Raw genomic sequence first — 26,990 nt, 5'->3', positions numbered from 1 at the left:
GTCGTTAAGTCCAGTGATTTTTGGTTTCTTTGGGATGGGGATGATGGTGGAATGTTTTAAGCAGGCAGGCACTTCACACAGTTCCAGTGATCTGTTAAAGATCTTTGAAAAGATGGATGCAAGCACAGGTTCTTAGACAGGCTGGTGAAACTTCGTCTGGCCCTGGTGCTTTCCTTCTATTTTTTTGTGGCCAAACCATCTCAATCGGCTTTCCTCACTTTGTATTTAAAACGTCCTACATGCATCATCCCTCTAATAAGCTCATTTCTAATCCTGTCCATCCTCGTTGCTCCCAATGAAAATCTAAAAATATGTAACAATTGAGAAACTTAATAATACTTTTTTCTCTCTCCTTATCACCTCTCTCTAACTCAACAGAGAGATAGATAAACATGCTCCTGAGGATCCTGTCCCCGTCTTCTTTCCAGATCCCTATGATCCATCTCACCCTACATCTATTTTAGAGACCAATCTGTGCAGCTGAGAATGGTCCCACATAAACAGCTTAAATATCCGTGAAGAGCAACTCAATAACTGCGAGGATGGATTTGGACTGTAATGAATATAAACAGTCTACTACAATGGCTCAGGACTGCAGTTTGCATGAACAGCTCTGCCTAAAAGGACCCATCACTGAGCAGCACACCTCAATAATAATTAGATAAAACTGTAATGAATGGGCAATCAGTGTCACCCAGATAAGGGTGGCTTCCATTTTGAGTCCGGTTCCTATCAAGGTTTATTCCGCATACCATTTCAGGGAGTTTTTCCCACTGTTGACACTGGCTTGCGCATTTGAAATAAACTTGCAGGCACTAAACATATAAATTCAATCTTTATTAATTATTTATCTCGTAAAGCCTCTATGGGACAATGTCCACTGTTCAAAGTGGCATACAAATAAATCTGAATGAAACTGAATTTAAATTAAATAGAAAAATTGAAATAGAAAAATATGAAAAGAAAATCTAAATAAATGTGCACATATTTAAACATTTCTTCTCTTTTTGTAAATTACACACAGAAAAATACTGGTATTGTTTCTATACATAAAGGTACATTTGCCACAGAAGTACCCTGTAAGGTACTGGAAATGGTCCTTAAGGTGACAAATGTGGAACTTTGTTTTAATTTAAACGTACTAAATCAGTTCTGACCAATGTTCAGAGAAACATTGCTGTGACCTGCTGTAAAGCTGGAACGACAAAGCATTTGTACTCTTTTAGGCACATTCCTGTACCTGGAATTTTCTGTGTGTAGAGAAATTACACAATTCTGTAAACAAAAAAAATAAACAGATGTCAATTATCTGATTAACCGAAATTGGTTTACAAAGAAACAGGATGGACTGAATTCTATGTTCACTACTCCCATGATAGAAGACAATTACTCCCATGTAGGAGACAATTAATACTCAGCAAATAATATACATAAACAAACATTAATTATGCGCTTCTAATACCCAGTCAATATAATTTTTTTTTTTCATTTGTAGTTAAGGACATGTAAGAGGACAGTGTGACCGCAGTTAAGTGTGCAGTAGAAACAGACTGGTTCAAGGTTCAAGGTGGAGGTTGGACTGCATCAAGGATCAGGACTGAGCCCTCTCCTGTTTGCAGGGGTGATGGACAGCTTGACGGACGAGGTCACAAGAAAAGCCTGGAGAGGTGGAGGTATGTGCTGGAGAGAAGGGGAATGAAAGTCAGTTAAAATAAGACAGAGTACATGTGTGTGAATGAGAGTGAGGGCAGTGGAGTGGTGCAGTTGCAGGAAGAAGAGGTGATGAAGGTGGAGGAGTTTGGGTACCTGGGGTCAACAATGCAAAGTAATGGAGAGTGTGTTAGAGCTGCAAGAGTGAAAGGGAAAGTTTATAGGACTGTGGTGAGACCTGTGATGTTGTATGGTTTAGAGACAGTGGCATTGTCTAAAAGACAGGAGGTGGAGCTGGAGGTAGCAGAGCTGAAAATGTTGAGGTTTTCGTTGGGAGTGACGACGATGGACAGGGTTAAAAATAAGTTTATTAGAGGGACAGTGCATGCAGGACGTTTTGGAGACAAGGTGAGGGAGGCGAGATTGAGATGGTTTGGACATGTGCAGAGGAGGGACATGGGGTATATCGGTAGGAGAATCCTGAGGATGGAGCCACCAGGAAAGAGGAAAAGAGAAAGACCAAGAAGGAAGTTTATGGATGTGGTGAGGGAAGACATGCAGGTAGTTGGTTTGAAAGAGGCAGATGTAGAGGACAGGGGGATATGGAGACAGATGAGCCGCTGTGCTGACCCCTAAAGGGAGCAGCGGAAAAAATAAGAAGATTTTTTATTTGTATTTAGCTTATAATTTGTTTACTCTTTTTAGTTTACAGTCTTAACTACAACTTTCCTGCAGGCATAAGGTATAAGCAGGCAAATAATTTTATGAATCAATGTTTTGACAATAATAATATCGATAGTTGTTATTATTTATAATTAATAAATAAATATGTATAGATACAAAGATAGTCTTTATAGATAGATAAATCTGTTTATCCAAAACAGATAAAATCCCTGTTATAACGACTTTAAGAATCATGAACATGCCCCATGCACTGCAGTCATTAGATTCGTATTTTTCCACAGGGTAAGGTAGAGGTCGAGAGTGCGAGTACACAAGGGAGAGTGGGACAGGGAACAACAGACCCAGATGTAAACATCTCTTAGTCAACACCACTACTTCAGCACTGTTAAGGTCTGTTCTATAAGATATCTACAAACTGATCTTTGGACTTCTTTCAGTTTATTCTTTCAAAATGTATTGCCTAAAAATCTCTCTGCATGCTGCTGTCCCATATATCAAGGCTCTTACAGATGTTCACACTGGTTTCTACTTCACTTTAACATTGCACACTGTTAGTCTCTCAGCATTTTGCATAATAAGCACTCTTGAGATCTGGGAATTAAAAGTACGTCATGACCCAGAAAAGACCCTGCTTCTCAGTATTTAGATGACTGACTTACTCAAGTCTTTTTTTTTTTTTTTTTTAGTAAGTACTGTTGTCTAATTTAAATTGTATAGTTCAAAGGAAATTCATATCTCATTTACATGTTTTAGCTTCTATATTTTATTTTTTTAACAAGAGTCTATTTAAAAAAAATGGGGAAAACGGAATATTTATTAGATACAATCAAAATACAAATCTACAAAAATATTTCTGACACAGAAAAGGGAATTGTCTCTATAGTAGCAATTCATTCACAGAGACTTGTATACCAAGAGACTTTTCACATCATGAAATATATTATGCTGTTGTTTCTTTAAAAAAAAGCTCACCATCATAATTATGACAAAGATTTCTGTTAGGAGACATTTATATAATATTTCTGATTGGAGTCTGGTAAAGGGTGCTTTCTGCTCCATAACAGTTTTCCCAACAGAGGAATTCATATTATCTGATGTCTTGGTTAAAAACTACTTAAATTTATTACAATTGTTTTGCAAAAGTTCTATAGCATTAAATATAGCTATACACATATAAAAGGTATGATATGATGCTAATTAATACATGTGAATTTTAGTAAGAGTAACTGAAGTTAGTCTGTGAATTGTGTTGCGCATATAGTGGACTTGACATTTGACTTGTGCTTTACAGGGTAAATAAAATATATATATATATATATATATATATATATATATATATATATATATATATATATATATATATAAATAAATAAATAAAAAAAAAAAATATATATATATATATATATATATATATATATATATATATATATATATATATATATATATATATATATATACACACACTGGCAATCAAAATTAGAGAACAATTTATAAACAATTGAACAATTCTGAAATAATGTCATCTTCACTGCTCAACAGTTGAAGGAGTTTTTGTCCTGTCTATACCATGCTACCAGAACACCTTTAATAACTAAAGCATTTAAAAAAATAATTTTGCAGAAAACACACTGATCAAAATTAGAGAACACTTTCAGATACCTCCCATTTATTGGTGTTAATCTGGCACCTGGTGCTAATTTCCTTGATTATCTGTCAACCTCTATTTAACTGGCAGCCTAACTTCCAATTTCACTGACTCTGCAAGATGGTGGGCCGTTCTAAAGTGACTGAAAGCCTCCGGCAGCAGGTTGTCCAGATGAAGGCCAAAGGGATGACCCTATCAGCCATAGCAAGACAAGTTGGTCGTTCCAAATCTGTGATTTCAAGAATATTGAATCTTTATAACATCACAAAATCATTCAAGTCCGCCAAGAAGGCTGGTCGTCCACGGAAGACAAACATATGAGAGGACAGAATACTGCGGAGGATCTCAATGGGCAATCGTTTCCAGACTGCAGCTGGAATTGCTCACCAGTTCAGTGCTAAACAGGGTAAGGATCTGTCTCGTCATACAGTGTCTCGACGTTTAAGAGCATTTGGACTGAAAGCCCACTCTGCAGTGACCAAACCTCTCATTAGCAGAAAGAATCAAAAGGCTAGACTAAGCATATTGTGTGGACAGAGGAGAACTGGTCCAAAGTTCACTTCAGTGATAAAAGCAAGTTTAATTTATTTGGGTCCGATGGGAGACATTATGTTCGGCGACAAACTGGAGAAAGACTAAACCCAAAGTGTGTAGAAAAGTCAGTGAAAAGTGGAGGAGGAAGTGTCATGGTTTGGGGCATGTTTTCTGCAGCAGGAGTTGGGCCTCTTATACAGCTACATGGCAGAGTGAATGCAAATGTTTATCAGAACCTTCTTCAACAACATATGGTTCCTTCCATGCGTTCATCACCCAATCAGCCCGCAGTGTTCATGCAGGACAACGCTCCATGTCACACAGCAAAACGTGTAAAGCAGTTCCATGAAACTGAAAACATTGAAATAATGACATGGCCTGCCCAGAGTCCTGAACTCAACCCAATAGAGAACCTCTGGAAAATCCTTGGGGACAAAGTTATGGCCAAGAAACCCACTACAGTCCCAGAACTGTGGAGGAGACTGGAAGAAGAGTGGACCAAAATCACACCAGAGCAGTGTGAGAGACTAGTGCTGTTCTGTGGCCACAGATGTGCTGAAGTCATTCAGAGCAGAGGCCTGTACACTTCCTAATAATTGCTGCTGTTGTAACCTTCAGAAAATTATGTTGTAATCTTTTTCCACGCTACAGTCATTGTTGTTCTGTAGTCCTGTTGTCCTTAGTTATTTTGTGGAAAAGGTGTTCTGGTAGCATGGTATAGACAGGACAAAAACTCCTTCAACTGTTGAGCAGTGAAGATGACATTATTTCAGAATTGTTCAATTGTTTATAAATTGTTCTCTAATTTTGATCACCAGTGTGTATATATATATATATATATATATATATATATATATATATATATATATATATATATATATATATTTTAGAAGATAAAAGGAAATGTATTCCTGTATAAAGCCGAGGAAGGCTGATTCTTATATGGATCTTGGGTACTGTAGGAAATAAAAAAAATTATAATAAAGTGAAAAAAATAACATTACATTATGCTTTTTAAAAGGCAACCATTATAATCTTCTCACAGGTCTTTAACACTGTAATACATTTAAATATATATTCTAAAGAAATTCAAATGTATGATAAAGCAACTTGAAATGCATTTGTCTAACCAGGTTTGTCACACTACACAAGTAAAATAAATCAATAAAATATTCACAAGCTTTATCATTATCCTGAAAATAAAACAAAATTATTTGTATCTTTTGTTAAACTAAGAGTACACATGCAAATGCACTAGTGTAAACTGAAAGTGCTTTACGTCTTATAGTTGCTATTTCTAATAATTGTGACTTATTTTGAAAGGCAGGATGGTCGAACACGACACATTTTAGGAATTTTTCCATCAAAGTACCAACAGATGTGTCTTTGACGCAAAAAAAACCTCAGTTTCCTCAGCAGCAGAAAGTCTGCATTTCCTCTTTTCTCACACACATGCACATATGTTGCAATACAATAGAGAAGTTTTGCCATGTAGACACAAACTGTCTGCATCTTAAATTGCTGGTTAAGCATTTACAGGGTGTTCATACATAGAGAAAATTATTTATTTGTATAATTAAAGTAAGAAAATTGTTTTTTTGTATAATTAAAGTAAGTATTAAAATTCTTGGAAGCTATTTGGTGAAAAAAGTGTTTTGCTTTTTTTCTCTATGTATGGAAACTTTGGCACACCCTGTACTTTACTAACAATGTCGCTATTTTATTATTTTGGTTATAAAATGTCACAAATCAATAGACAATAAATTAAAAAAAGTTGTATTTATTAAATGGATAAAAGAATATTATTTTAAAAAGCTGTAATTGGAAAATGGTGTAAAAAAATACATACACATTGATATATACATACATAGATTGCATACATAAATACATAGACATGAGTTTACCAATTATTTTAAACAAATTTTAATATTCTGAGGGCATATGATAAGTGCAGTCCATCAAGAACAATTCAGGTGAAAATCCCATTGTGAAAATGTATTTTAGCTTTCCTTTTTAGTATTTGTACATTCTTCTTTTGCCTTAAAACCAGTATGCATTGCTCAGAAAGAAAAATTGTAAAGATGTAATACATTTGAAGATTGCACATTCTCCATCGGATTTAATCCTTAGGATACATAGTTTTTTACCCAGTCCTGTAGAAAATGTCCTTCCTCCTTTTTTTTTAATTAAAAATGTGTTTAGTCAAGTGCCAGTCTCAGTATCCTCCATTGTGCTATTATATATACATTTACAGATCATCTAATTTAATTTGACTTCATATAATTGTCATCTAATTTTACATAATACTTACTAGCCAATTTCTGTACCGTCACACATTCTCGTCACTAGCAGCATTGTTGCATATGTCCACAAGTAGGTCTATTTGTGCTTTGGACTCCATGCAACACTGAGAAGTATTAGTCTGAGAGCTTTGCCTTTTGGACACAAATGACAGTTCTCTATTGCCTTCACCAGTCGCTGTACTGGACAGGTGGCGAAACAGCTTGTGGATACCTGTGTCCCTCAGTGAAGTGCGAAAGCTCCGTGCTGCAAAAACATACAGCACTGGGTTGATGGTGCTGCTCACAAAGACAAGTGAGCTAGAGATCATGTACATGGCATCAATAACATCTTTAATATTTTCTCTCACTTCGACAAGTTGCACCAAAGACAGAAGGTTGGTAATGTGGTGTGGGATCCAGCAGAGAGCAAACACCACCACGACGCTGGCAATCAGCAGTGTAGACTTGCGTTTCGACCTGAAGCTCATCTCGGTGATTCGACTATAGAGGCAGCCATAGCAGAGAACCAGGATGAAAAAGGGGATCACAAAGCCCACCAAAGTCTCCAAGAGCAGAAGCACAGCCTCCTGTGTATTTGATTCATACTCCCGGAACAGACACTGCATTTGTCCGTTATGTTCATCCAAGGTCTGAGTGATTATTACCGGAATGCTGAGAAGAAAGGATGCAACCCATACGACCAGCAAGATCTTATTTAACATCTGTTTCTTTCTCCAGGTAACTGAGGTGAAGGGGAACCTGACAGCCAGGAAACGCTCCACACTCATGATGGTGATCAGGAAGATACTGGCATACATGCAGGCATAGATGATGTACACCATGGCTTTGCACATAACCTCACTGAACACCCAGGACCAAGCCAGTGAGTAGATCCACAAAGGCAGGGTGAAGACAACCAGCAGATCAGCAACAGCCAAGTGCTTGATGAGCAACACAGTGTGAGAGCACTGCTTTACATGCTTAACGATAGTCCATATGACCAGCAGGTTCCCTGGAGTTCCCACCACAAAGCACACAGCCATGATGATACAGGCTCCCACAAAAACTGTCTCCATTCCAGTCTCCTGGGGCTGTTCAAGAACCCTAACAGCAGTAACATTCATGTTTCCTGCGAACAATCCACTGTGCATAAAACCCTCACAGTTTTGAGTAGAGAGCAGTGAGGGCAGACTGCCGAGACACTTCCCTTTAAACTCTTTTTACAGGAAATGTAGGGGGGAGAAAAAAGAAAGAGAGAGAGAAAGAGAGAGAGAGAGAGAGAGAGAGAGAGAGAGAGAGAGAGAGTGAGGCATCTTTCTTTCATATAAACTAAAATTTACACACCTTTTATTAATAAGGAAGAAATATGTATTTTTCATTTATTTATGGTTTGAATTGTGTAGGTACAACTGACTACTTAATATAAAATGCCTACTCCTTAAAATGAATTATTCGAAATCAAATTTTGTTAACATTTCTAATAATCTTAATGATAATAAATACTCATATAACATTTTGTACTGTAATGTTTAGGATTAATACCATTTGGTAATTTTGGGCTGGAATACATTATTCACTCATGTTAGTAAAAACCTTATAACAAAATGAAACAAAATCCAATGTCCTATTTCACACAAATCTTTAAAACACTTTATATATGAGGACCTCAGATTTCCCCACCCAGACAACTCATATGAGGTCATTAGGGTATTTTTCTATTTCTTCCTATGTAAAGCAATTTATTGATTAGCATAGTTTCTAGAAGCTAGCATCAGCTTCTAAGAAACAGAAATAATGGTGAGAAATCGCAAGGCACACAACATTGTAGTTCAGGTTTTAAAAGGATGAAAATAAAAGAGCCAAAAGAATGGGAAAATAACATCCAGTTAAATTGATGTAATGTTTTATTGTGCAAATTTCTTAGCCAGCGTTAAAAAGGCTAAACTACTGTAAAACCCCCCTAACCACAATTTGTGTCTAGTCTGAACACATGATGTTTACTGCATCTTGTTCTAAAGAAAACTGAGAACTTCCCTTTGTCTTGACTTAAGGTGCTGAGTCATTGAAATGAAAAGAATGTCCACCGTCTTTTTTTACAAAATAAAAATTCAGTATTATGTATAATAAACCTATTCAGAATTGTGAATAAATAGAAATGAACAAACATCCTTCCTTGTTCTTTTAATTTTATTAACAGCAGTACCTTGGCAGTTCCCAATGCTACCCTACAAAACACAGTTCAAGTCAGAAGTCATTAGCACACCTTAGACATCTGTTGCATACTCTATTTTGAGTGCGTCCTGGTCCAAACAGTGAGAAGTTTGATGCTCGGTCCCTCTTAATTGGGCAGTATATGATGCAATCTCCTGGAAAAGCCTGGCCATCGACGACTCCCTTAGACTACCCTGGAAGCTTCTGGCAGCAAAAGCATAAAGCAATGGGTTAACTGAGCTACTAATAAATGCCATTGCTCCTGAGATGAACACTGCTGCTTCTGAGACTTCTGCCTGATTTTCTGCATGTGCTCCGAGCAGCATTGCAACATTTATAATATTCATAACATGATGGGGCAGCCAGCACAGAGCGAAGGCCAACACCACCCCACTAATAAGGAACACAGATTTCTGTTTTCTTTTTCTGTGCATTTGGCGAAGTTGCGAAGCCACTTGTACATAGCACACAGCCAGGGTGACAAATGGTATGATAAAGCCAATCAATGTTTCCGAACATGCAAAAAAGACCTCCAGAGCCACTGAACCAAATTCTGAGGAGAAGCAGTGCTGAACACCATCCATGTTCTCCTCAAGTGACTGGGTCCAAATAGCTGGCAGTCCAAGCAAGAGTGCCAGGGTCCACCCTACAGCCAAGATTAAATTCATAGCATTGCTCTTTTTCCAGTGCAGCATTTTGAAAGGGTACCTGACAGCCAAATAGCGCTCCACACTCATAACAGTGATTAGAAAAACGCTGACATACATGCAGACATAGCTGATGTACACCATGACCTTGCATGCAGGCTCACCAAAAATCCAGGATCGGACCAGCGAATAGATCCACAGAGGCAGGGTCACAACTACCAGCATATCAGCAACAGCCAGGTGCATGATGAGCAGCAGAGTATGAGAGCGCTGCTTTACATGCCTCATGATGGTCCACATGACCAGGAGGTTTCCTGGTGTCCCCACCACAAAGCACACAGACAGGATGACACACACAACAGCTCTCCCCGTGGTTGCCCATTCATCTCCAGAAAATGTACTGTTATAGTTGGAGTTAGATGAGCTGTCCATGTTTGCGTCTGGCTCCCAGATAAATACCATAAATTGTTACAGAACAGAACCTGTGACCATATAGCACTGAAGTTTTCTTTTAATAGGTTCCAAGAAGCTTCTCAATCTTTACTTCTTCAAATTACTATCACATGAAGAGCAGAACGAAAGTGATAAGGAGAAGTCAGGCTTTGATTTACAATAACAAGCTTTTTTTTTTTTAATGACATTTTAAATATAAGCAATCTTTCATAATTATATTTAAATACAAAACTAAAACTAAAACAATGTAACTCAGCATCACAAATAATCACAGATATTAGCATATATATTATATATATATATATAAACCCGATGTAAATAAAAAAGGAATTCTCAATTAAATTCTCATAAACTTATATTTTATTCACAATAAAATATAGATAACATATCAAATGTTAAAAGTGAGACATTTTGAAATGTCATGCCAAATTTTGTCTCATTTTGGATTTAATGAGAGCAATAAGAGGCCGGAAACTTTAAATGTACATATAATGAACAGCTGGAGGACCAATTTGCAACTTATTAGGTCAATTGGGTATAAAAAGAGCCTCTCAGAGTGGTAGTGTCTCTCAGAAGTCAAGATGTGCAGAGGATCCCCAATTCCCCCAATGCTGCGGCGAAAAATAGTGGAGCAATATCAGAAAGGAGTTTCTCAGAGAAAAATTGCAAAGAGTTTGAAGTTATCATCATTTACAGTGCATAATATCATCCAAAGATTCAGAGAATCTGGAACAATCTCTGTGCGTAAGAGTCAAGGCAGTGGGTGAACACAATCAACTGTGCCATTCGCTGTCACCGGCTGAAACTCTATAGGTCAAAAAAGAAGCCATATCTAAACATGATCCAGAAGCGCAGCCGTTTTCTCTGGGCCAAGGCTCATTTAAAATGGACAGTGGCAAAGTGGAAAACTGTTCTGTGGTCAGACGAATCAAAGTTTGAAATTCTTTTTGGAAAAATGGGACGCCATGTCATCTGGACTAAAGAGGATAAGGACAACCCAAGTTGTCATCAGCGCTCAGTTCAGAAGCCTGCATCTCCGATGGTATGGGTTGCATAAGTGCGTGTGGCATGGGCACCATCAAGGTATATATATATATATATATATATATATATATATATATATATATATATATATATATAATTTATTTATTTTGTTGTTGTTAACTTCTAAAAACTTGTATATAATGTTGACTTTAGTTGCTATTCATACTTAGTCCTGATTAGTTCCAGTCAGGAGTTTCTACCAGTCTCTTCCCCTCTTCTTGATATCTGCTACAGTAGCAATATACAGCTTGGCAGACTGGCTATACTGTAAACAAATATGAGAATGTGTGTGCATGGTGCTCCGCATTAGACCAGCAAGGTTGTATTATAGTTTTGTGTCAAGTGTTTCTTGGATAGACTCTGCGTCCACTGCCACCCTGACAATTAATGAAAAGGAATGAATGAATTATGAATAAATGAATATGAAAATCATATTTATCTCAAGCTCAAATTCTACATGGCAATTAGGTGGCGATCGAACAAATGAATACAGCACTGAGACAGATTCCCAACCTTGGTCCGTGCATTTCTCTGCTCTAATACATTCACTTAAAATCTGGAAAAGCTGATTATTAGCTGATTATTTATATCTGGTGTTTTGGAAGTAGGGGTAAAACAAAAATACAGTATATATGACAGTGGCTACTTCTACACTTTACTGGGATCTTGTCATGTAAAAGAGTTGGTTTGTTTTAAACTAATTATTTCAGACAGTCATAATTGAATGTTTAGACCTTGCTTTCACAATCTGAAATGGATATAAAATTTACTTAACCATCTACTGCATTTTAGTTAAATGGAAAAGAAAGTCACAATATATAGTATATATACTGTATATATATAAATGGTTTATTTTAATCAGTGGGTGAACAGAAGAAAAATAAAAAAAAAAGTTAAATTAATATTTGTTGTGACCACACTTTCAATTCTTACACATGCCCACTTGCACAAAGTCAGGGATTTTGTAGAATCACAGTCAGGTGTAAAATTAAATATTTATAGTAAGTAGGTGTTTATGATAATCAATTTCAAAAAAAGAAACAGCTGTGTGCATGGCTTATATCTGGGTAAGGAACAGTGAAGCTCTGATGACGTTATGGAAGTTTTATGTCACAAGTCACTAACTATGAAAACAGAAACTGTGGTGCAGAAAAATGGCAACAGGTGCTCTGGACTGATGAATCAAAATCTAAAACATTTGGCTGGATGTTATCTGCTGAATGGATACTGATCTCAACGCCATCGAGTCTATCTGGGATTACAGGAAAAGTCAGAAGGATTTGACAGCTACAGCGTACATCCACAGAAAATCCGTGCTTAATTTTCCAAGATGTTAGGAACACCCTGGCCCGCAATGGCCAAATCACAGTCTGGCAGGCAACATAGAGTTTATGATAAAACAAAATAAAATAAATAAAAATAAATTACGAAAGGGGTCTGCAAGTCCTCACAGTGCTGCCCTTATGTGATCTGATGGCTGAAATCTGATTGGATAAAACCTAATAGATTTTACACCTAATAGAAACAGTAGGAAATGAATAAAATAAGACTATTGGGAATAACTAAATACTTATCGATGGACAAAAATTTTTTTTAAACATAAGTCAGTGATCCTGAGTTTAAGCCAGCAGAGAAGGCCCTGCTGGCCCTGCCACTGATTATAAGAGGTGAACTGATTCAGGTAGATAATTTTATTATTTAGAAAGTGACCAATCATTTGTGTCCAACATTTACAGTTTTTCTCAGTTGCTGTGGAGTGTCTTTTTAAATCAGAAAACTACTTGTTCAACCTCCACATCATGTAGTCACTTGTGCACATCATAAAAGCATTTCTTGTTGCTTTCACATCAAAATGTGAATGCTTTTGTACATTTATTTATTTGATTGTGTACAATTGTCTGCTGTTTCCTACATTATCAGTTGTTTGTCATATTGATCGAAATATATTATACTAGTTTCACCAGAATAGTCTTAACCCCCAAAACATACTACATCAGTTTATTGCAGATGTCATTGAATGCAAAATGGTTAAACCTGTTGTCAAAATCGATCATCTAAAATTTCTAATAAACTTGAAATGAATTGTGTATATGAATCCTAAATTTCACTAATGAAGGAGAGTGAAAGGCATCAGATTAACCAATGATCAACTAGTTCTCTAAAAGAGGTGAAAGGTGAATCTCGTGAACCTTCAAATGGCAACAAAGCAAAACACAGAATTACAATTTCTGCAAATGGGTGGACAACCAAAAAATGAACGGACACAATTACAGTACAGTAAAATTGTGAATCCTGTCTGGTGTCTTGCAATTAATATAAGTCTCTGCCATACAGAAGATCCAACACTGCAGTGACTGAAATGTGTCTTGGGAGTCACATAGAATACAGATTAACATGGCAGAGGTAGAGCTGTATCTTCCTGGAAAAAAAACAGAAAAAGAACGTCTTTTATTTTTGCACTACAAAGGCCTGCTTGTGAAAGAGCCATGTGTTAGAAGTCAGGAGGCACTTAGGTAAATGTATGATTTGCTGTCTGTCTGAACCAAAGAAATAAAAGTGCTTTCGAACTATCTGTGTCTAAAATGAAGAAAAACAATCATATTTCCCCAAGTGCGTCGTATTGCATTGAATCGCATTGTGTCGAACAAGGATCGCACTGCATCCTAATGGGGTGAAATGTATAGCATCGGTATCTGCTTTAAATGTATATTTTTTCATTGGCTATGCATCCAGATGCTATTCAGATCTTTCTTATTTTTGGAGCTTCACATCCCTAACAAAAAATAACGTGGATTACACACTCGGTTTTACAGGGATTTGTAGTGTTCTTGATTATTAAATTGTATAATAAATATAGCTGCAAACAGTGATTACCAGGGCAATGAAGCTCATATGAAAAAAAAACATTAGGAACATGCCCACCGAGTTTCATTCCGATGGACCTCCATTAACCTTGTGTAAAAGGTGCTCGAAGTTTTTTGGTGAATGGCGGCCGTGTGTTTTAAGATACGCAAATGTCCTCAAAGACCAGTGTGGCACACTGGACAAACACACTGCAGACCAATTTGATGGGACTAACCGATGTGTAGGTATAGCCATTTTTATGTTTTTTCCCCCTCATATAACGCCACCAAGTGGTCAAGCGCCGCATTTTTTTTATTTGACCAAAGATTGGTAAAGATATCCCATTCCGTTCATGAGTTATAGCCATTTTAGTAAAAGTGCCCGAGGCTTTTTCGAAACTTTTGGCGACCCTTTGCAAGGATTAGTCGAAAGTTTAACTTTTTTTTAATATAATTATTGATTTTCACCGTCCACCATATATGTCTGCACTGGGTTGTTTCCAATCGGGCGAACTTTGAACATAACTCAATTGTCAGGAAAAATCGGACTTCGTAGAGCAATCCGTTAATAGCCATTTTCTTTTCTTTTTTGACACAAGGATTACAAGCATGTCAAACTTTTGAATGAACGACAAACGGCCTACGAAGCTATGACCTAAAATCTGTTTACTGTAGCGCCCCCCTGTGGCCAATTGTTTTTATACGTTGTCAACCTCCCTACAAATTGAGCTCTAGCATCTGGCATTTTCAAGTCGCTAGGATTTACGGTTTTGGTCTGCATCAGTTGTAGGGTGAAATAATAATAATAACAATAAAAATAATAATAATAATCGGGTTTCTGCACTACATGCTTGAACCTCTAATAATGCGCGCGCGCGCTGTGCACCACTACTCTTGGAGACAAACTGCCGAAGCTCGTGCGCAGTTGATTGGTGTATCTCAGTGGTTTGTTACACGCATCAGTCTGTGTATTTTTATTCATTTATTTATTTTTTGCCTGATAGTTTTGATTAGTTTTTTTCCACTGTAAATATTCTTCGGTTGGCAAGAAAGAGGAACGAGGTCAGAATATTTTCGGACAGAGTTTCTACTGTTGCTACACAACATGACACATCCTCCAACTGAACTGAACCTGAGCTAGCGTTGCTAACAGGATTACAGTTTAGATAAAGTTTTTCCTGCCCCGTTTTTGCAGTGGGATCCTGTGTAAATAATATTTTAATATTATAAGGCTTATATTAAGATGCTTTATGAATTCGCCATGGAAGAAGAAGAAGAAGAGCGCTGCAGTTTCAATGTAGGAGGATGTGTTTTCTCCATTCCTCTGAACAGACTGGCCTCCTTCCAGGACTCGTTACTACTGAAATCAGCTTGTGTACATGCAGACAAGTCCTCAGTTTTTCTTGATCGTGATGGCTGCACATTTAGACATGTTTCTTACTACATAAGCACAGGAAAGCTGACTTCAGAGTCTGCACTGGAGATGAACATATTACATGAACTTGCAGCAAGTCTTCATCTCACAGCACTGCAACAGGTGAAGTATTTCACTATAGATTGCTGCTCGATTTGACTACCTTTCTGTGAAAACCCTGCATTTCCTTTAAAACACATTTCATATATATATAATAAGTCCATCTTTATAAAGAGCATGCATGACTGTTCTGTGATTCTGAAAGGCTTTAGAAAATCCGGAGACGACCGACTGCTGGAAGATTCACCCTTCTAAATGCAAACCAGAATATGAATGCTCATGTGAGTCAACACTCCCATCTGCTGGCAGGAAACCGCAATTACACACCTTCCTTTTACCTTTTATTCAGGGTTTACATTATACAGCTTAACCTACATTTTCCTGGGTTTCACACTCACAGCAATCTGATTTTGAAATAATGTTCTTACCTGTGTATCAATTCACAGACTTGTGCTGTGAACTAAGTACGCAGTCTTTTTGTGTAATAAAGTACATACTTCTGAGTTTACAGCAATTAATAAATACATAAATTAAATCATATAGTATAATTTCTTATAGGACTTATACTATATGATTTAATTTAACATTCCTTTCATACATTTTTTCTACATTCTCTTTACACCTTTTAAGAATGCACCACATTTACAGGTCAAATTTGGTCCATGCAAATAGTTTTAGATAACATATTGGCTAAAAGGTGTTCATGGAGCCACAATTTGAAAATCTACCAGATATAGTAGATCATCTGGGTTCAGGACATACTAATTCTAATTTCAGTTACTATTTAGGACGGTTGGTAGACATTAGGATGCAGCATCTGATTAAACTTTTATTGAAAGTCTGCATTTCTAATTTATCTATTGGTTGAGTAACATTAGTGAAGCTTAGCTGTAGCCATGCAGACTCTTTTCTGGATATATAAGGATTTTGGATGGCTAAAGTTTCTGTCTGGGGATTACATACTTACAAGGTAAAACTGATCACTGATTGGGCCGAGTGTCAGAATGGGCAAAGCTCCTGATGGGTTAAAATACTTGGTAAAAAAAAATGGGCAAACCTCACTGAATTCTCTGGCTGGGTGAAGCCCCATGTTAAACTAAGCTTCAGGATGAGCAGATGCCCCGGTCAGAAGCCCTTCAGGAAATTCCACTTTCCAAAAACATGCTGAACTAGTGTTTGATATAGAGTGTATTCTGATGATGAATAAATGAGTAACTTCTGTTAGTTAAATGTGGTTAGGCTTTAAATGACTAACTTTTTTGTCAGATGGGCTTGTAAAAGATGCTTTCAGAAAAGTGTGTATCAGTTAACAGTTCCCCCCTGGGAAAAGTAATTCATCGCTATTTAATTAATTCAACACCACATATGCACATCTGTTGTGATTTTCAGTTCATAAGATCATGACACAAGGGTTGGTGTCTACGCCCCTCGTGGACAGTCAGGAGGAAGTGCTGTACTGTTTCCTCCTTCTGGAGCATGTGCGCCTGCATCCGGGCCTGATCACCCACGACAATCTGCTGTGGCTTTGTGAGGATGTGGCTATTATAGAGTGTAGAAGTCACCTCTTCAGGTTCATAGGCAAGCACACTCTCTGGATAATCATCACTTAGGTTTCACTTGGCAGAGCTTTTAATTACTTTATTTACTTGCCAATTATACACGTTCTTCTTGCCTAAAGGGTTTTTGAATAGATGCCAGGTCACTCTTATGAAGACTAAATATAGACTTTTTGTCTACAAGACTTATAAAACCAGACATTTAAAATACAGGTGCAGATTGAAAATTCACAGATATTCTTTTAAAACCTAAAAAATTAAAATAAAACCACAATTTGGAGCATTAAAGGCACTTATAAGTACAAGAAAAAGAAAGAATAGAGCATTTGCATGTTTTCTTTTTTTTTTTTTTAGCTGTTTTGAGGTATTATTTAACATTTTTTTAAACACACTTGTCCAATTGAATTTCCACCCCCCAAAATGTATATGTATGTTTTTAATAATGATAAACTGCACAGTGTGGTTAAAAAGTTCAAGACAACAACATGAGTAGCAACAGCTGTTGAAAGATGATGGTGAAAGATGCCCTGCATTTGTTTTTCCTCATTAAAGCCAATTTCCTGCAGTCAGGGACAGTCCTACTGCCAGACTTTTTCAGCGAATATGCAGAGTTGTATGGTGAAGCCAGAATGGTGGGCGTGACCGGGTTCATAGAGACGCTGATGGAACTGAGTGGTATGTAGTACTGTGACCCTTATGTTTACCAATCTAAAGTGAGGAAAATATGAATCGCTACAATAATAAAAAAAAGATTTATGCCAAAGATAAAACATAAAAATGTAATATATATATTTTTTCCCCTCAGACTGGAGCAGCTCGAGTGACTCATGTTCTGAATATCAGATGTGCTGTACAATGGAGCCTCTCTACGTTCTGAGTTTGAGTTTGCTGGTAAGGTATCCAGACTCCTCACTGGGTCAGCTGTGTGTAGACAGCAGTCTGGAGGGCAGTAGACTCTACATCACAGGCTCTGGAGTGCTTTTCCAACATGTGGAGTGAGTCAAGGGGTTATTGGTGCGAATGTTTCTCTATTGCTATTGTGAGTTTGGTTTATTAGTGTAGGAAGGATTTGGAAGTGTGGAGCATTGATTGGGTAATTGTGGGAAGGGGATATTGGGAGCTTGGGTAATTGTGGTGATGGATTTTTCTTCCCCCAAGCTTACAGCTTTAGGTATGTTGAATTAATGTTTGGAGTGTGGGTTATTGTGTGGATGAACTATTGGACTTTTGGGACAGTAGACCTTAGAGCTATTGTTTTGGAGGCTGGAGGAGATTGTAAGGATGAGAGATTTATGGATGAGAGTAGTGAATTTGTGATTTTGCAGGAAATGGTTGGGAACATCACTTTTACCGCTGACGAGGACTAAAGAAGAGTTGCCTTGCCTATATGTTTACCTCAACAATCAGGATGGAGTTTACCTGGCCATCAGGGAGGCCATGCAAGAGTTCTTTTACAGGAGAGAGACCAGTGAGAGTGAAAATATGCACTTGTAGTCACAGCATGTGCCAGCAGTTTTTGTTCCTATACAATAACTTATAAAATTATACAAAAACTTATAAAATCTTATAAAATTCTAAGGTTCTATGTAGATTAATATTCCAGGCCAAATCTTACTTTAGGTCTAATTTACATTTCTGAGATAGTGTTTTTTCCCATCTCTCTTTAGCAGGCTGTATGACTCCGGAGTCTTGGTCTGCCTCAGTGTCAACATTCACACTTTATAAGATTGTAAATGTTTATGCTGGAACTCGGTGGTATGCTACATACTTCAAAACACTTATAAAGGTATGTGAAATGGGGTGTCTTGACTTCAAAACTTATCCTTTTTTTCCCTAATCAGCCAAAATAAATTTGGGTTGTACTGACACTCAAAGCCAAGATCAACCCAAATGCATTACAGGATATAAAGTACACATTTGAGTCATACCTCCTTAAAGGTATTGTTAGTCATCTCCAGCAGTGTAGCTCTGTGGAGTGTATAAAGAATCTAAAATCCTGTTCTCTAGCATCCAGAGCTCCTTTCTAATTCCAACAAGAGTAAATGGATTGTTTTTGGAGAGAGCCTCCTGGTTAAAGGTGACGGCAAAATCTTCCGGCACATTCTTAACTTCCTTAGATGTGGGCGCCTGCTGCTCCCTGCGGACTTCAGGTGAGCAAAGATTTTCTGGATAGAAATGAAAACATTGTTTGTGGCTGTAAAGTGCAAGTTTTCCATTAAGAATTGCAGCAGCACTTCAGGGTGTTTCACTGCTCTATCTTTTGCTGCATGCATAGTTAACAGATAAGAAAACAGATTTTGCTTGGCGAACTAAAGTCCAGCTTTTGTAAAATGCCACTGTGCTTACAGGGAATGGCCTTTGCTGTGTCAGGAGATTGAGGCATTCCAGATTCCTGCTTTGTCCAGTGCATTGCAGAACTGCTCAGACTACAGGTAAAAGTATCCACACTCTATTCTCTAGATCACAGAGCATTTAACATAGAGTTTAATATCTATTCTCCTTATTGTGCTAAATGTATTTTGTCAGAGCCTGGTGTAAATCTAAGGCCCAACCGAGGAAACTTTTCACATCATGCACAGATGAAGACGCCTTAGATTCTAGTCCTGACAAGGAGGTTTGTACTTGCATGCCTGGACAAAGTCTGTTAAACCAACCATATTAACCCACTCCATCAGAATAATCGGCGCTGATTATCAGCTGGGGAAGCACTAGCTGAGACAGCATTACCTGATATGCTTGGAACAATATATCAGAAAATATCAGAAACACCACATAGTAGATTGAGTCTCTCCTGCAGGGGGTCATACTGTAGCAACAGGCTCTAGGAATTTAATTTGAAGCTGTGGTTCAATCACTAACCTTCTTCACCCTGGATCCTGGGGGGTCTTATAGATGAGGGATCATATTCACTAGCCTCAAGTTACATTAATAAAGGTAATCTTGGGGTGAAGCATACACAAGTCCAATTCCACCATTTAGATTGAAGCTTTCTGAATTTCTAAAGCACATTGGAACTGATAAGACAACCTTAATGTGACACTGTGATCTGTTGATTATAGGTTTTATCTCACAGGATGTCCAAAAACAAACCCTATTCACTACATACTGCATTATTTTAGACCATTCTGCCAATTTCTCAGGAAACAGTGGAAATTATTAAGTGTTGATAAAATCCCACAACACACATTTACAGCTTAGTGCCCTGGTCAACCCTGGTCCTGGAATGTTCTGCACAGTTTGTTCCTGCTTGAACACCTCCACTTCAGGGAAGGACTGTTAATTTGTTAAGCAGCTGATTGTTTAGGGGAATCATGTTCGTACTCCAGGACCTAAGTTGGGAATAGAACAAAGCTATTTTGCCAGAATGAGTTACAGGAAACACTGGTTAGATTCCAAGCCTATCTTCAAAGAGACCCCTTATTCCACCCGTTTCATCATCTTGATATTGGATTTCAAACAACTCTTGTGTGGCTCCTGCTTATTTGGAATGAAAGCCCAGTCATAGGATTTGAGATGCCAGCAATTAAGATTTCACAGAATAGATATTTAGCCACTTCATCTATTAATGTATCAAAGACACAAATTCGAAATAAAATTCGAAATAAAAACTTAAGATGTATTTAATCTTCTTGTAATAACTTCTGACAGATAAACAGAAAAGAAATGGTGGATAAATGTAACAAATAATATGACAAAATGTTATTGTAAGGCATTGGGCTTCCGTGTGCCACCAGCACAGTTTCAATTCCAAAAGTCTCTGTAACTCTATTGGAGTAATGAACATTATTCTTCCTAAAGATGTTTTCTCAGTGAAGTGTTGATGCTGGTGATGGGGAGCACTGCATAATAGATGTAAAATTCATGCAAAATCTCTTAATGTTTCATTTAGATGAGCTATGCTGCCTGTAAGGACAATAGTCTTTGATTTACATAATTGTATTCTTATCAAATCATTTAGTGAGCCCTTGTGCTTTGTAGATGGGAGTCATTCTTAAATAAATTATTTCCATATTGTTTTATTTTAAGCATTACTTTTAAATAAAATGAATATAGGAAACACAAAACTCGTGCTGGTTTAAAGTACTATTGTGTCTTTAAAACACATAGTTTGTAAGTTGTTTTTATTTACAAACTATTTTGTTAAAGCAGCTCTAGAATGTGATACTTTCATCCCATAATAGACCATATTTGTAAATCTCCACAGGAATCTTTATCAATTAAAAAGGAAAGCCCAGACAACACTCTTCTTTCCAGTAAAACACCAAGTGCACACTCAGAGAATAAGGCTGTGTGTGTTACTGTTGGTGCTTCAGAAATAACAGAAGTGAGACCTGCTGCTACAGAGAAGGCCGAGAGAACCGAGGGTATCTCACTGACCTCAGTCCTAGACCACTCAACTCTATTTTCCAACAGCTCATGTAGTCATGAGGAGCTAATGATGGAGAATAGCAGCAAGCTTCCACCTGATAGAGCAGCATGCACTGGTGTCTTCGAGGATTGCTGGAACAGAGAAAAGGCCTCCATTATGCACATGCTGCAGGACAACAGGCAGAAGCAGGATAGTCCTCTGCTGGGGCAGATGGCAACATTAATGGAGACCTCACTGTCTTCGAGAAGCATGCAGATGTTATTAGAAGTGTCAGATACAGAAAAGTCTGATCTTATAGTTGCGCTGTTCACAGCCTTCTGTAACAACTGGCAGAGTGATACGGGCAGCGCACAGAGAGAACACACACACTTCAAGGAGAGACTGACCCACAACACACACATGCACAGGAAACCAAATCAAAATCCCAGCAGAGATTTGAGACCAAATAGTACGTTTAACTATAAGTTAATAACATTTAAATAAAACTTGTATTGAATTTAAAATCATATTTACTGATAAAATATAAGTATTGTAATTTACTGGCTTTGTGTTTGTTTACACTGTGAGTTGTTGCAGATCAGATGGCCATGCAGAAGGCATCTTTGAAAAGCAGTGTTTTTCCCATCACCAGCTTCACATTACCTGTGGGTGGATGTGTGTTAACAGTGGCTCATCCTACAGTGCTGGGAAGAGGAGAGGCAGGGGGGTACTTTACCCACAGCATCATCTATACAGGTTCAACATACAATATATCTGAGCTGAGGAGCAGAAAAGCATTCAAAAGTAAAGAAAAAAGAATTGCAGTAAGGTACTGATGTAGTCAGTGTAGTTACTTGCCAGCTAGTCCCCATGGGTGGGTTAGAAATTCTATTTACAGCCTGCATAAGTATTATATTATTATAAGTATTTACCCCAGTTGAGTCTACCATGTTATAGAGTTACCACCAAAAGTAAAGCTTTGTGCCAGGGCTAGAAACATGTGAATTATTTTAAGTATGGTTTGTCGAGTCTTTGACATGCCTTTAGGGTCAATTTGTTTATTACAATACATTTTTATTTAAACAGTAGGACAAATATGGCATTTATGAAAGAAGAGATTCGGTTGCGTGACTTGCTTTATCATTTTTACAGATGAACAGCCTCAAATGGTGCAGGCTGCTGGGAAAGAGGGCAGTGGTAAGATCCTTACTTATTAAATATCTTGGGCTCAAGCTCATACTGTGCCATTCATCACAACTGTCGTTTCTTTCTAGCACAACAAAGGGGGCACTAGGGTTCTTTATATAAAAAAAAGTAATGTTCATAAAGCCTGATGAAGGCCAAACAATCCTAGTAAAAAGAATAACAAACTGTAGCAGCAGTGTGGAATTGTGCAGACGTCTGTGTTTATGGCGTGGCTCTGAAGCCGGAACGCTCTACTGGTTTCAGGCTGATGAAGCTCTCAGAGTTTCCTTTGATCATCTTTTGTTTGTGCTTATTCTTCAAATGCCTGTGGCAATGGTTTTTTTGTAAACTGTTACAGCATCTTTTTCTTCAGATGTTGCCTTTGCATACTTCAACATGTCTTATGAAGAGATGGTATACGCTCGTGAGTGTCATGCCTTCCTCACTGGTACCATCTTAGACTCGAGCAGACTCAACGCTAAGGAGCGCACAGTCAGGCTGGTCCATCATCTCTGGGTAAAATACAAACTTTGACATTTAGAATAAAATTCTGAATCAACAGAACCAGTGCTTAAACAACCTCTACAGGCTAAAACACTGTCCTAATGCGAACTAACAGTGCATGCAGCACTGCTGAACTCTGCCTTTCCGTGTCTGTGTGTGTGCTGCAGGTGGGTCACATGGGAGTGGACAACTTTGTGCAGGAGATTTTGACCATGATTAAAGTCAGGCCTCATAAACAATTGGAAAAGCAAGAGAAGCTGTTGCAGTGGGTCAAGGTAATGATCATGTAAGAACAATATTAGTGATAGAATCCCAATTACAGTTTTACTTTCCACCTTCCAATAATGTTTATTATTCCAATTTAGGTTCGGCATGTCTGTAATGGGAATAATATTTATTTATTTATAATTATACTATTTAAGATCTTTTTTTTTTTAAAAACGTTATCACTATAAATGTTTGTTTTATAAACAGCAGTAATATATATTTTTATTTCTATCCATTAGAGCATTGAAAATATTATTCTTTAATTGTATTAAACTTTAAAGATAATTTATATAATTCTACAACAATTTCTCATGACAAGTTCACGTTACCGCTGGCAAAGAGATACACAGAGTGTGTGAAAGAGTTACTGAGGAAGACACACACAATCAGCCTGTTTTCCACAGACCTGCTGGAAGTCACTATACCAACACAAAAGAGGTGTGGATTTAAAAAAGAAAAAAATATTTTTTTATCATTTCAAAATGTAATTATTTTTGTGCACTTTTCTACACTTTTTATTTTAAATTACATGAATGTATTATTAATTTAAAATAATTATTAATAATTTATCTTTTATCAGATTACTTATTACTAGCTTAATACTAGACACATAGGCTTACATACAGAAAGAGTATTATGACTCTGTAATGACACAAACTAAAACGTAATTAGACACAACGGGGTTCTTTTTATTAAATTTTTTAGCCTGGAGAATATATTCTAAAATGAGATTTAATCTATTTGGCTTTTTATCCCTTATTGCAGTTTAATTTGTTGTGTAGATATTAATACAGTAAATTGTGCAGCCTCTTGTTTTTAGCTCTTGGAAAGTTCTTTAGATTATTACCCATACTGCACCATAAATGAAACAACACCAAGCACCATGATGCATTACTTCACATGTAAAAATAAGTCTTACCTGATGTCCACTAAAATAAATTAGTCATATAGTTAATGCTAACATTCAATATACAGGTAGTTTCCGTGTTACGATGGTCCGATCTAAAATCTTATGATGATGGCGATACAAAAACTTTGTAAAAATATAGAATTTTTCACACGGCCTTCACATTTTCTTACAATCCGTTTAAAAGCTGCCCGGATGTGCACATCTCCCACCTTGTGAGATGTCTTACTCTCGCCAGCGGTCATCAGAGTTTAGTTGTCGTGGTGTTGGAGCTCATATTTGTTTTCACTGTTTTTGGTGCTTCAAAGCCCAGTTTTAACTTTTATCTCTTATTTAACTAGTACATATATATATTAGATTGCTCAGTTTTGCTAAATTATGTACTGTAATTTGTTAATTATTTAACTACTCCATACTGATCACCATTCTTCAAGACTCCTGGGTAGGCTAGGCCATGTCTCGACTTACGTTATTTTTAGGTTAGACGATGACGTCATTGTGACGCATCTCTATCATAACTAGGGGACAACCTGTAATGACTATTTATACTAAAACAGAAGTAAAATTAAACTTTTCATTGTGAATACAAACCAATCCAGTTTTATTTGTGTGAATCTGTTAAAAATATGACACTTTAAAGTGACATTTATTCTTCAACTGTAAATGGAAATAAAATAAAAAAACAATTTGTTTTTTTAACATGTGAATGTTTTTATAGCTGATATAAATGGCACTTTAGTGATTCCCTGGTTGGCTGACTAATGTATTCATATTCATATTCGTATTCAGGTACAAAGTAATCGCAGTCTTACTCACTACATGCTATTTACTTATGCACCACAGGTGCTAATATTTACAGGCAATGTACAGTGTTGTTCGTCAGTCATTTTGCTGTTATCGATTAAGCAGATACAAGACAAGTAAAATTAACTCTCTCCTCAAACAGGTTTTAACGGTGATCAGTGGCCACTGAGCAGCAACCGGCTTTGACTGACCTAGGATCAGTGAAACTCTCCTCAGTGTTTCTTGCTGACTGCTACGTGAACATGAACACTGATCCTGGAACAGGGCTGAGCTTCAAAAGCTGGAGCAGCTGAAATCCAGCGAGGCAAGTGACTGGCCACAGGTCAGTTTAGACAATCGCAACAAAGAAATAAACAAAGAAATAAAAACTGAAGTGAACATTCTTCAGGTGTAAAAGTGAAGAACATGCTTCTTTTGAACTATCGGAGGAGTGTCGTTGTACCCTTATGATCAGGTGTAGGTGTGCCTTCTGGTATTGAGGTATTCCAGAGCCAATTCTTTTGCAGTCTACAGCAAAGTGGTCAATAGACAAATAAGAAAAACAAACTGAGAAACAGTCTCCAACTGTGTTAAACTAAAGCAATTCTTATTTACAGTTACTGATGAGTACAGAAAACTACTGTACCAGAACTTAAAAAACAAAATGATAAATACAACATTTAAATCAACATCCTTAAAAAAAGTTATATATATGCTTTATCAGATCACAAGTGGCATTTTTTTTTTTTTTTTAAACAGTGCTATTTCCCAGCTCTATCAAAAGTCTGTATGAGGAAATGAAATTTGCCGGAGATTGGGCAGAACAATAAATACACGCCTGTTTCCTCTTCTGTGTGAGGTGGCACTGTCATCTTCTAGAAGGGCAGCCAGACTTTAAACCTATGAGACAACATGGCAAGATTATACAGTGAACAAATGCAGGTTTGGTATAAAATATGGCTGTAGCTGATGATGAGGTATGAGGTAATGAATGAATATTAGTGTTTTGTTTGGAAGAGTCACATGAGAGCAAAAAGCAGGACTTACAGTAGCAGCTGTGGTTATACAGAGCACTCACACTATAGTGGATGGGCCTAGAACCTGAGCACCTTTCTGTGAGAGGAAGGAAACAGGGATGAGTTTTCATTGAAGGGTTAGGGGCTAGACTTTGTTTGAGTTTGTTGGATAAATATATCAGGATCATCCCATCATCTTTTCAGGTCATAAAGATTAGCACATTTTCAGGCCAAAAATCCAGATTTAAAAGGTCAGGACAGGTTTAAAGCATTTTTTCCAGGAACATATTTGCTAAAATGGCTCTAAATCAGATACTAATATTGATGCTGGTTATATAATAAAACAATGTAATAAGAGTTTACACTCTAATACTCAGTTTAGTTGTGAGTAAAGTATTTGCAGGAGGGTGTTGGTTATTTTATGTGGCACCATGTTACATTAGCTGGTTATGAATAAATAAAAAATAATTCATGTCATCTTATCTGATTAGGTAATAAGCCTGTGGTTAAAATAGGAGTTAATTGGTGTACTGTATGGAAGCAAGCACAGTGAAACCTAAACTTCTAGACAAATGCCAGCTGCGACGATCACAAATTCAGTGTTAAATGGTGTTTGAGCTCTAGAGCTTGAGTTTTTTTTTTGTAGTTTATGATTTAATTTAATTACCATTAAATGTACCCATCATACCTGACTGGTAATGTTAGATGTGCCTTTGTCTAATTGCATACTATCATCACTTAAAAGAGCATCCAGGATTATACATATGCACAAGCTATACAACTCTAAACAGTTGTCTGCAGTTAAAGACAGACTGCTTGATAGTGTTTTTTTCTTGATGCCTGGGTTTGCTGGGTTTAAAAAAAAAAAAGGAGATCTACAGAGGTGCCACTTCAAACAAACCACCACTGCAGGGGCTTATTATGTGCAGAAAAACATTCAGCCAGCAGAACAATGGG

General features: G+C 37.2%; 4 protein-coding genes across 9 annotated transcripts in view; 1 reads left to right on the top strand and 3 right to left on the bottom strand.

The window, feature by feature from the left end:
* Positions 1–6,329: 6,329 nt before the first annotated feature.
* On the bottom strand, positions 6,330–8,038 carry si:dkey-148a17.6 (uncharacterized protein LOC108190685 homolog). Its single transcript, XM_046839991.1, has one exon. The coding sequence runs from the start codon at positions 7,944–7,946 to the stop codon at positions 6,843–6,845; it is 1,104 nt and encodes a 367-aa protein (XP_046695947.1). The 5' UTR covers positions 7,947–8,038; the 3' UTR covers positions 6,330–6,842.
* Positions 8,039–8,207: 169 nt separating this feature from the next.
* si:dkey-148a17.5 (uncharacterized protein LOC100535037 homolog) lies at positions 8,208–10,154 on the bottom strand. Its single transcript, XM_046839992.1, has one exon. The coding sequence runs from the start codon at positions 10,113–10,115 to the stop codon at positions 9,060–9,062; it is 1,056 nt and encodes a 351-aa protein (XP_046695948.1). The 5' UTR covers positions 10,116–10,154; the 3' UTR covers positions 8,208–9,059.
* A 4,590-nt stretch (positions 10,155–14,744) lies between these two features.
* Positions 14,745–25,421, top strand: LOC124379691 (BTB/POZ domain-containing protein KCTD19-like). 4 transcript variants are annotated; one of them, XR_006924478.1, is made up of 17 exons: positions 14,745–15,530; positions 15,673–15,748; positions 16,857–17,045; positions 17,576–17,698; positions 17,829–18,018; positions 18,349–18,491; positions 18,691–18,809; positions 19,031–19,173; positions 19,372–19,455; positions 19,550–19,637; positions 21,228–21,840; positions 21,960–22,127; positions 22,524–22,568; positions 22,930–23,072; positions 23,228–23,346; positions 23,647–23,765; positions 25,181–25,421. XR_006924478.1 is itself a non-coding variant. In XM_046840176.1 (17 exons), exons 1-17 carry the CDS (start codon positions 15,237–15,239, stop codon positions 25,185–25,187), a joined length of 2,643 nt encoding a protein of 880 aa, XP_046696132.1. In that variant the 5' UTR covers positions 14,745–15,236; the 3' UTR covers positions 25,188–25,421. The 4 variants fall into 4 exon arrangements, 3 of the variants coding, with proteins under 3 accessions (XP_046696132.1, XP_046696131.1, XP_046696133.1); XM_046840176.1 differs by having other exon boundaries at positions 21,969–22,127; positions 23,228–23,335; XM_046840175.1 differs by having other exon boundaries at positions 23,228–23,335.
* Positions 24,808–26,990, bottom strand: part of plekhg4 (pleckstrin homology domain containing, family G (with RhoGef domain) member 4) — a 76,508-nt gene continuing 74,325 nt past the window's right edge. For all 3 annotated transcript variants that reach the window (XM_046840172.1, XM_046840174.1, XM_046840173.1), the window contains 2 exons: positions 26,065–26,130; positions 24,808–25,917 (listed from right to left, as the gene is read on the bottom strand). In XM_046840172.1, the coding sequence (XP_046696128.1) occupies positions 26,092–26,130 (39 nt within the window). In that variant the 3' untranslated portion in view covers positions 24,808–25,917; positions 26,065–26,091. The remainder of the gene's footprint in view (positions 25,918–26,064; positions 26,131–26,990) is intronic.

The sequence above is a fragment of the Silurus meridionalis genome, chromosome 26, assembly GCF_014805685.1.
Source record: "Silurus meridionalis isolate SWU-2019-XX chromosome 26, ASM1480568v1, whole genome shotgun sequence".
Taxonomy (NCBI): Eukaryota; Metazoa; Chordata; class Actinopteri; order Siluriformes; family Siluridae; genus Silurus; species Silurus meridionalis.
Note: the sequence above shows the minus strand (reverse complement) of the source record. Positions and strands in the feature narration are given on the sequence as shown.

Coding starts and splice junctions, on each gene's coding strand:
- si:dkey-148a17.6 (XM_046839991.1), bottom strand. CDS start 7,946: ATGCACAGTGGATTGTTCGCAGGAAACATGAATGTTACTGCTGTTAGG.
- si:dkey-148a17.5 (XM_046839992.1), bottom strand. CDS start 10,115: ATGGTATTTATCTGGGAGCCAGACGCAAACATGGACAGCTCATCTAAC.
- LOC124379691 (XM_046840175.1), top strand. CDS start 15,237: ATGCTTTATGAATTCGCCATGGAAGAAGAAGAAGAAGAGCGCTGCAGT. Junction 17,046..17,575: donor TCACCTCTTCAGGTTCATAG/GCAAGCACACTC, acceptor TCCTCATTAAAG/CCAATTTCCTGCAGTCAGGG. Junction 19,174..19,371: donor CTGCTCCCTGCGGACTTCAG/GTGAGCAAAGAT, acceptor CTGTGCTTACAG/GGAATGGCCTTTGCTGTGTC.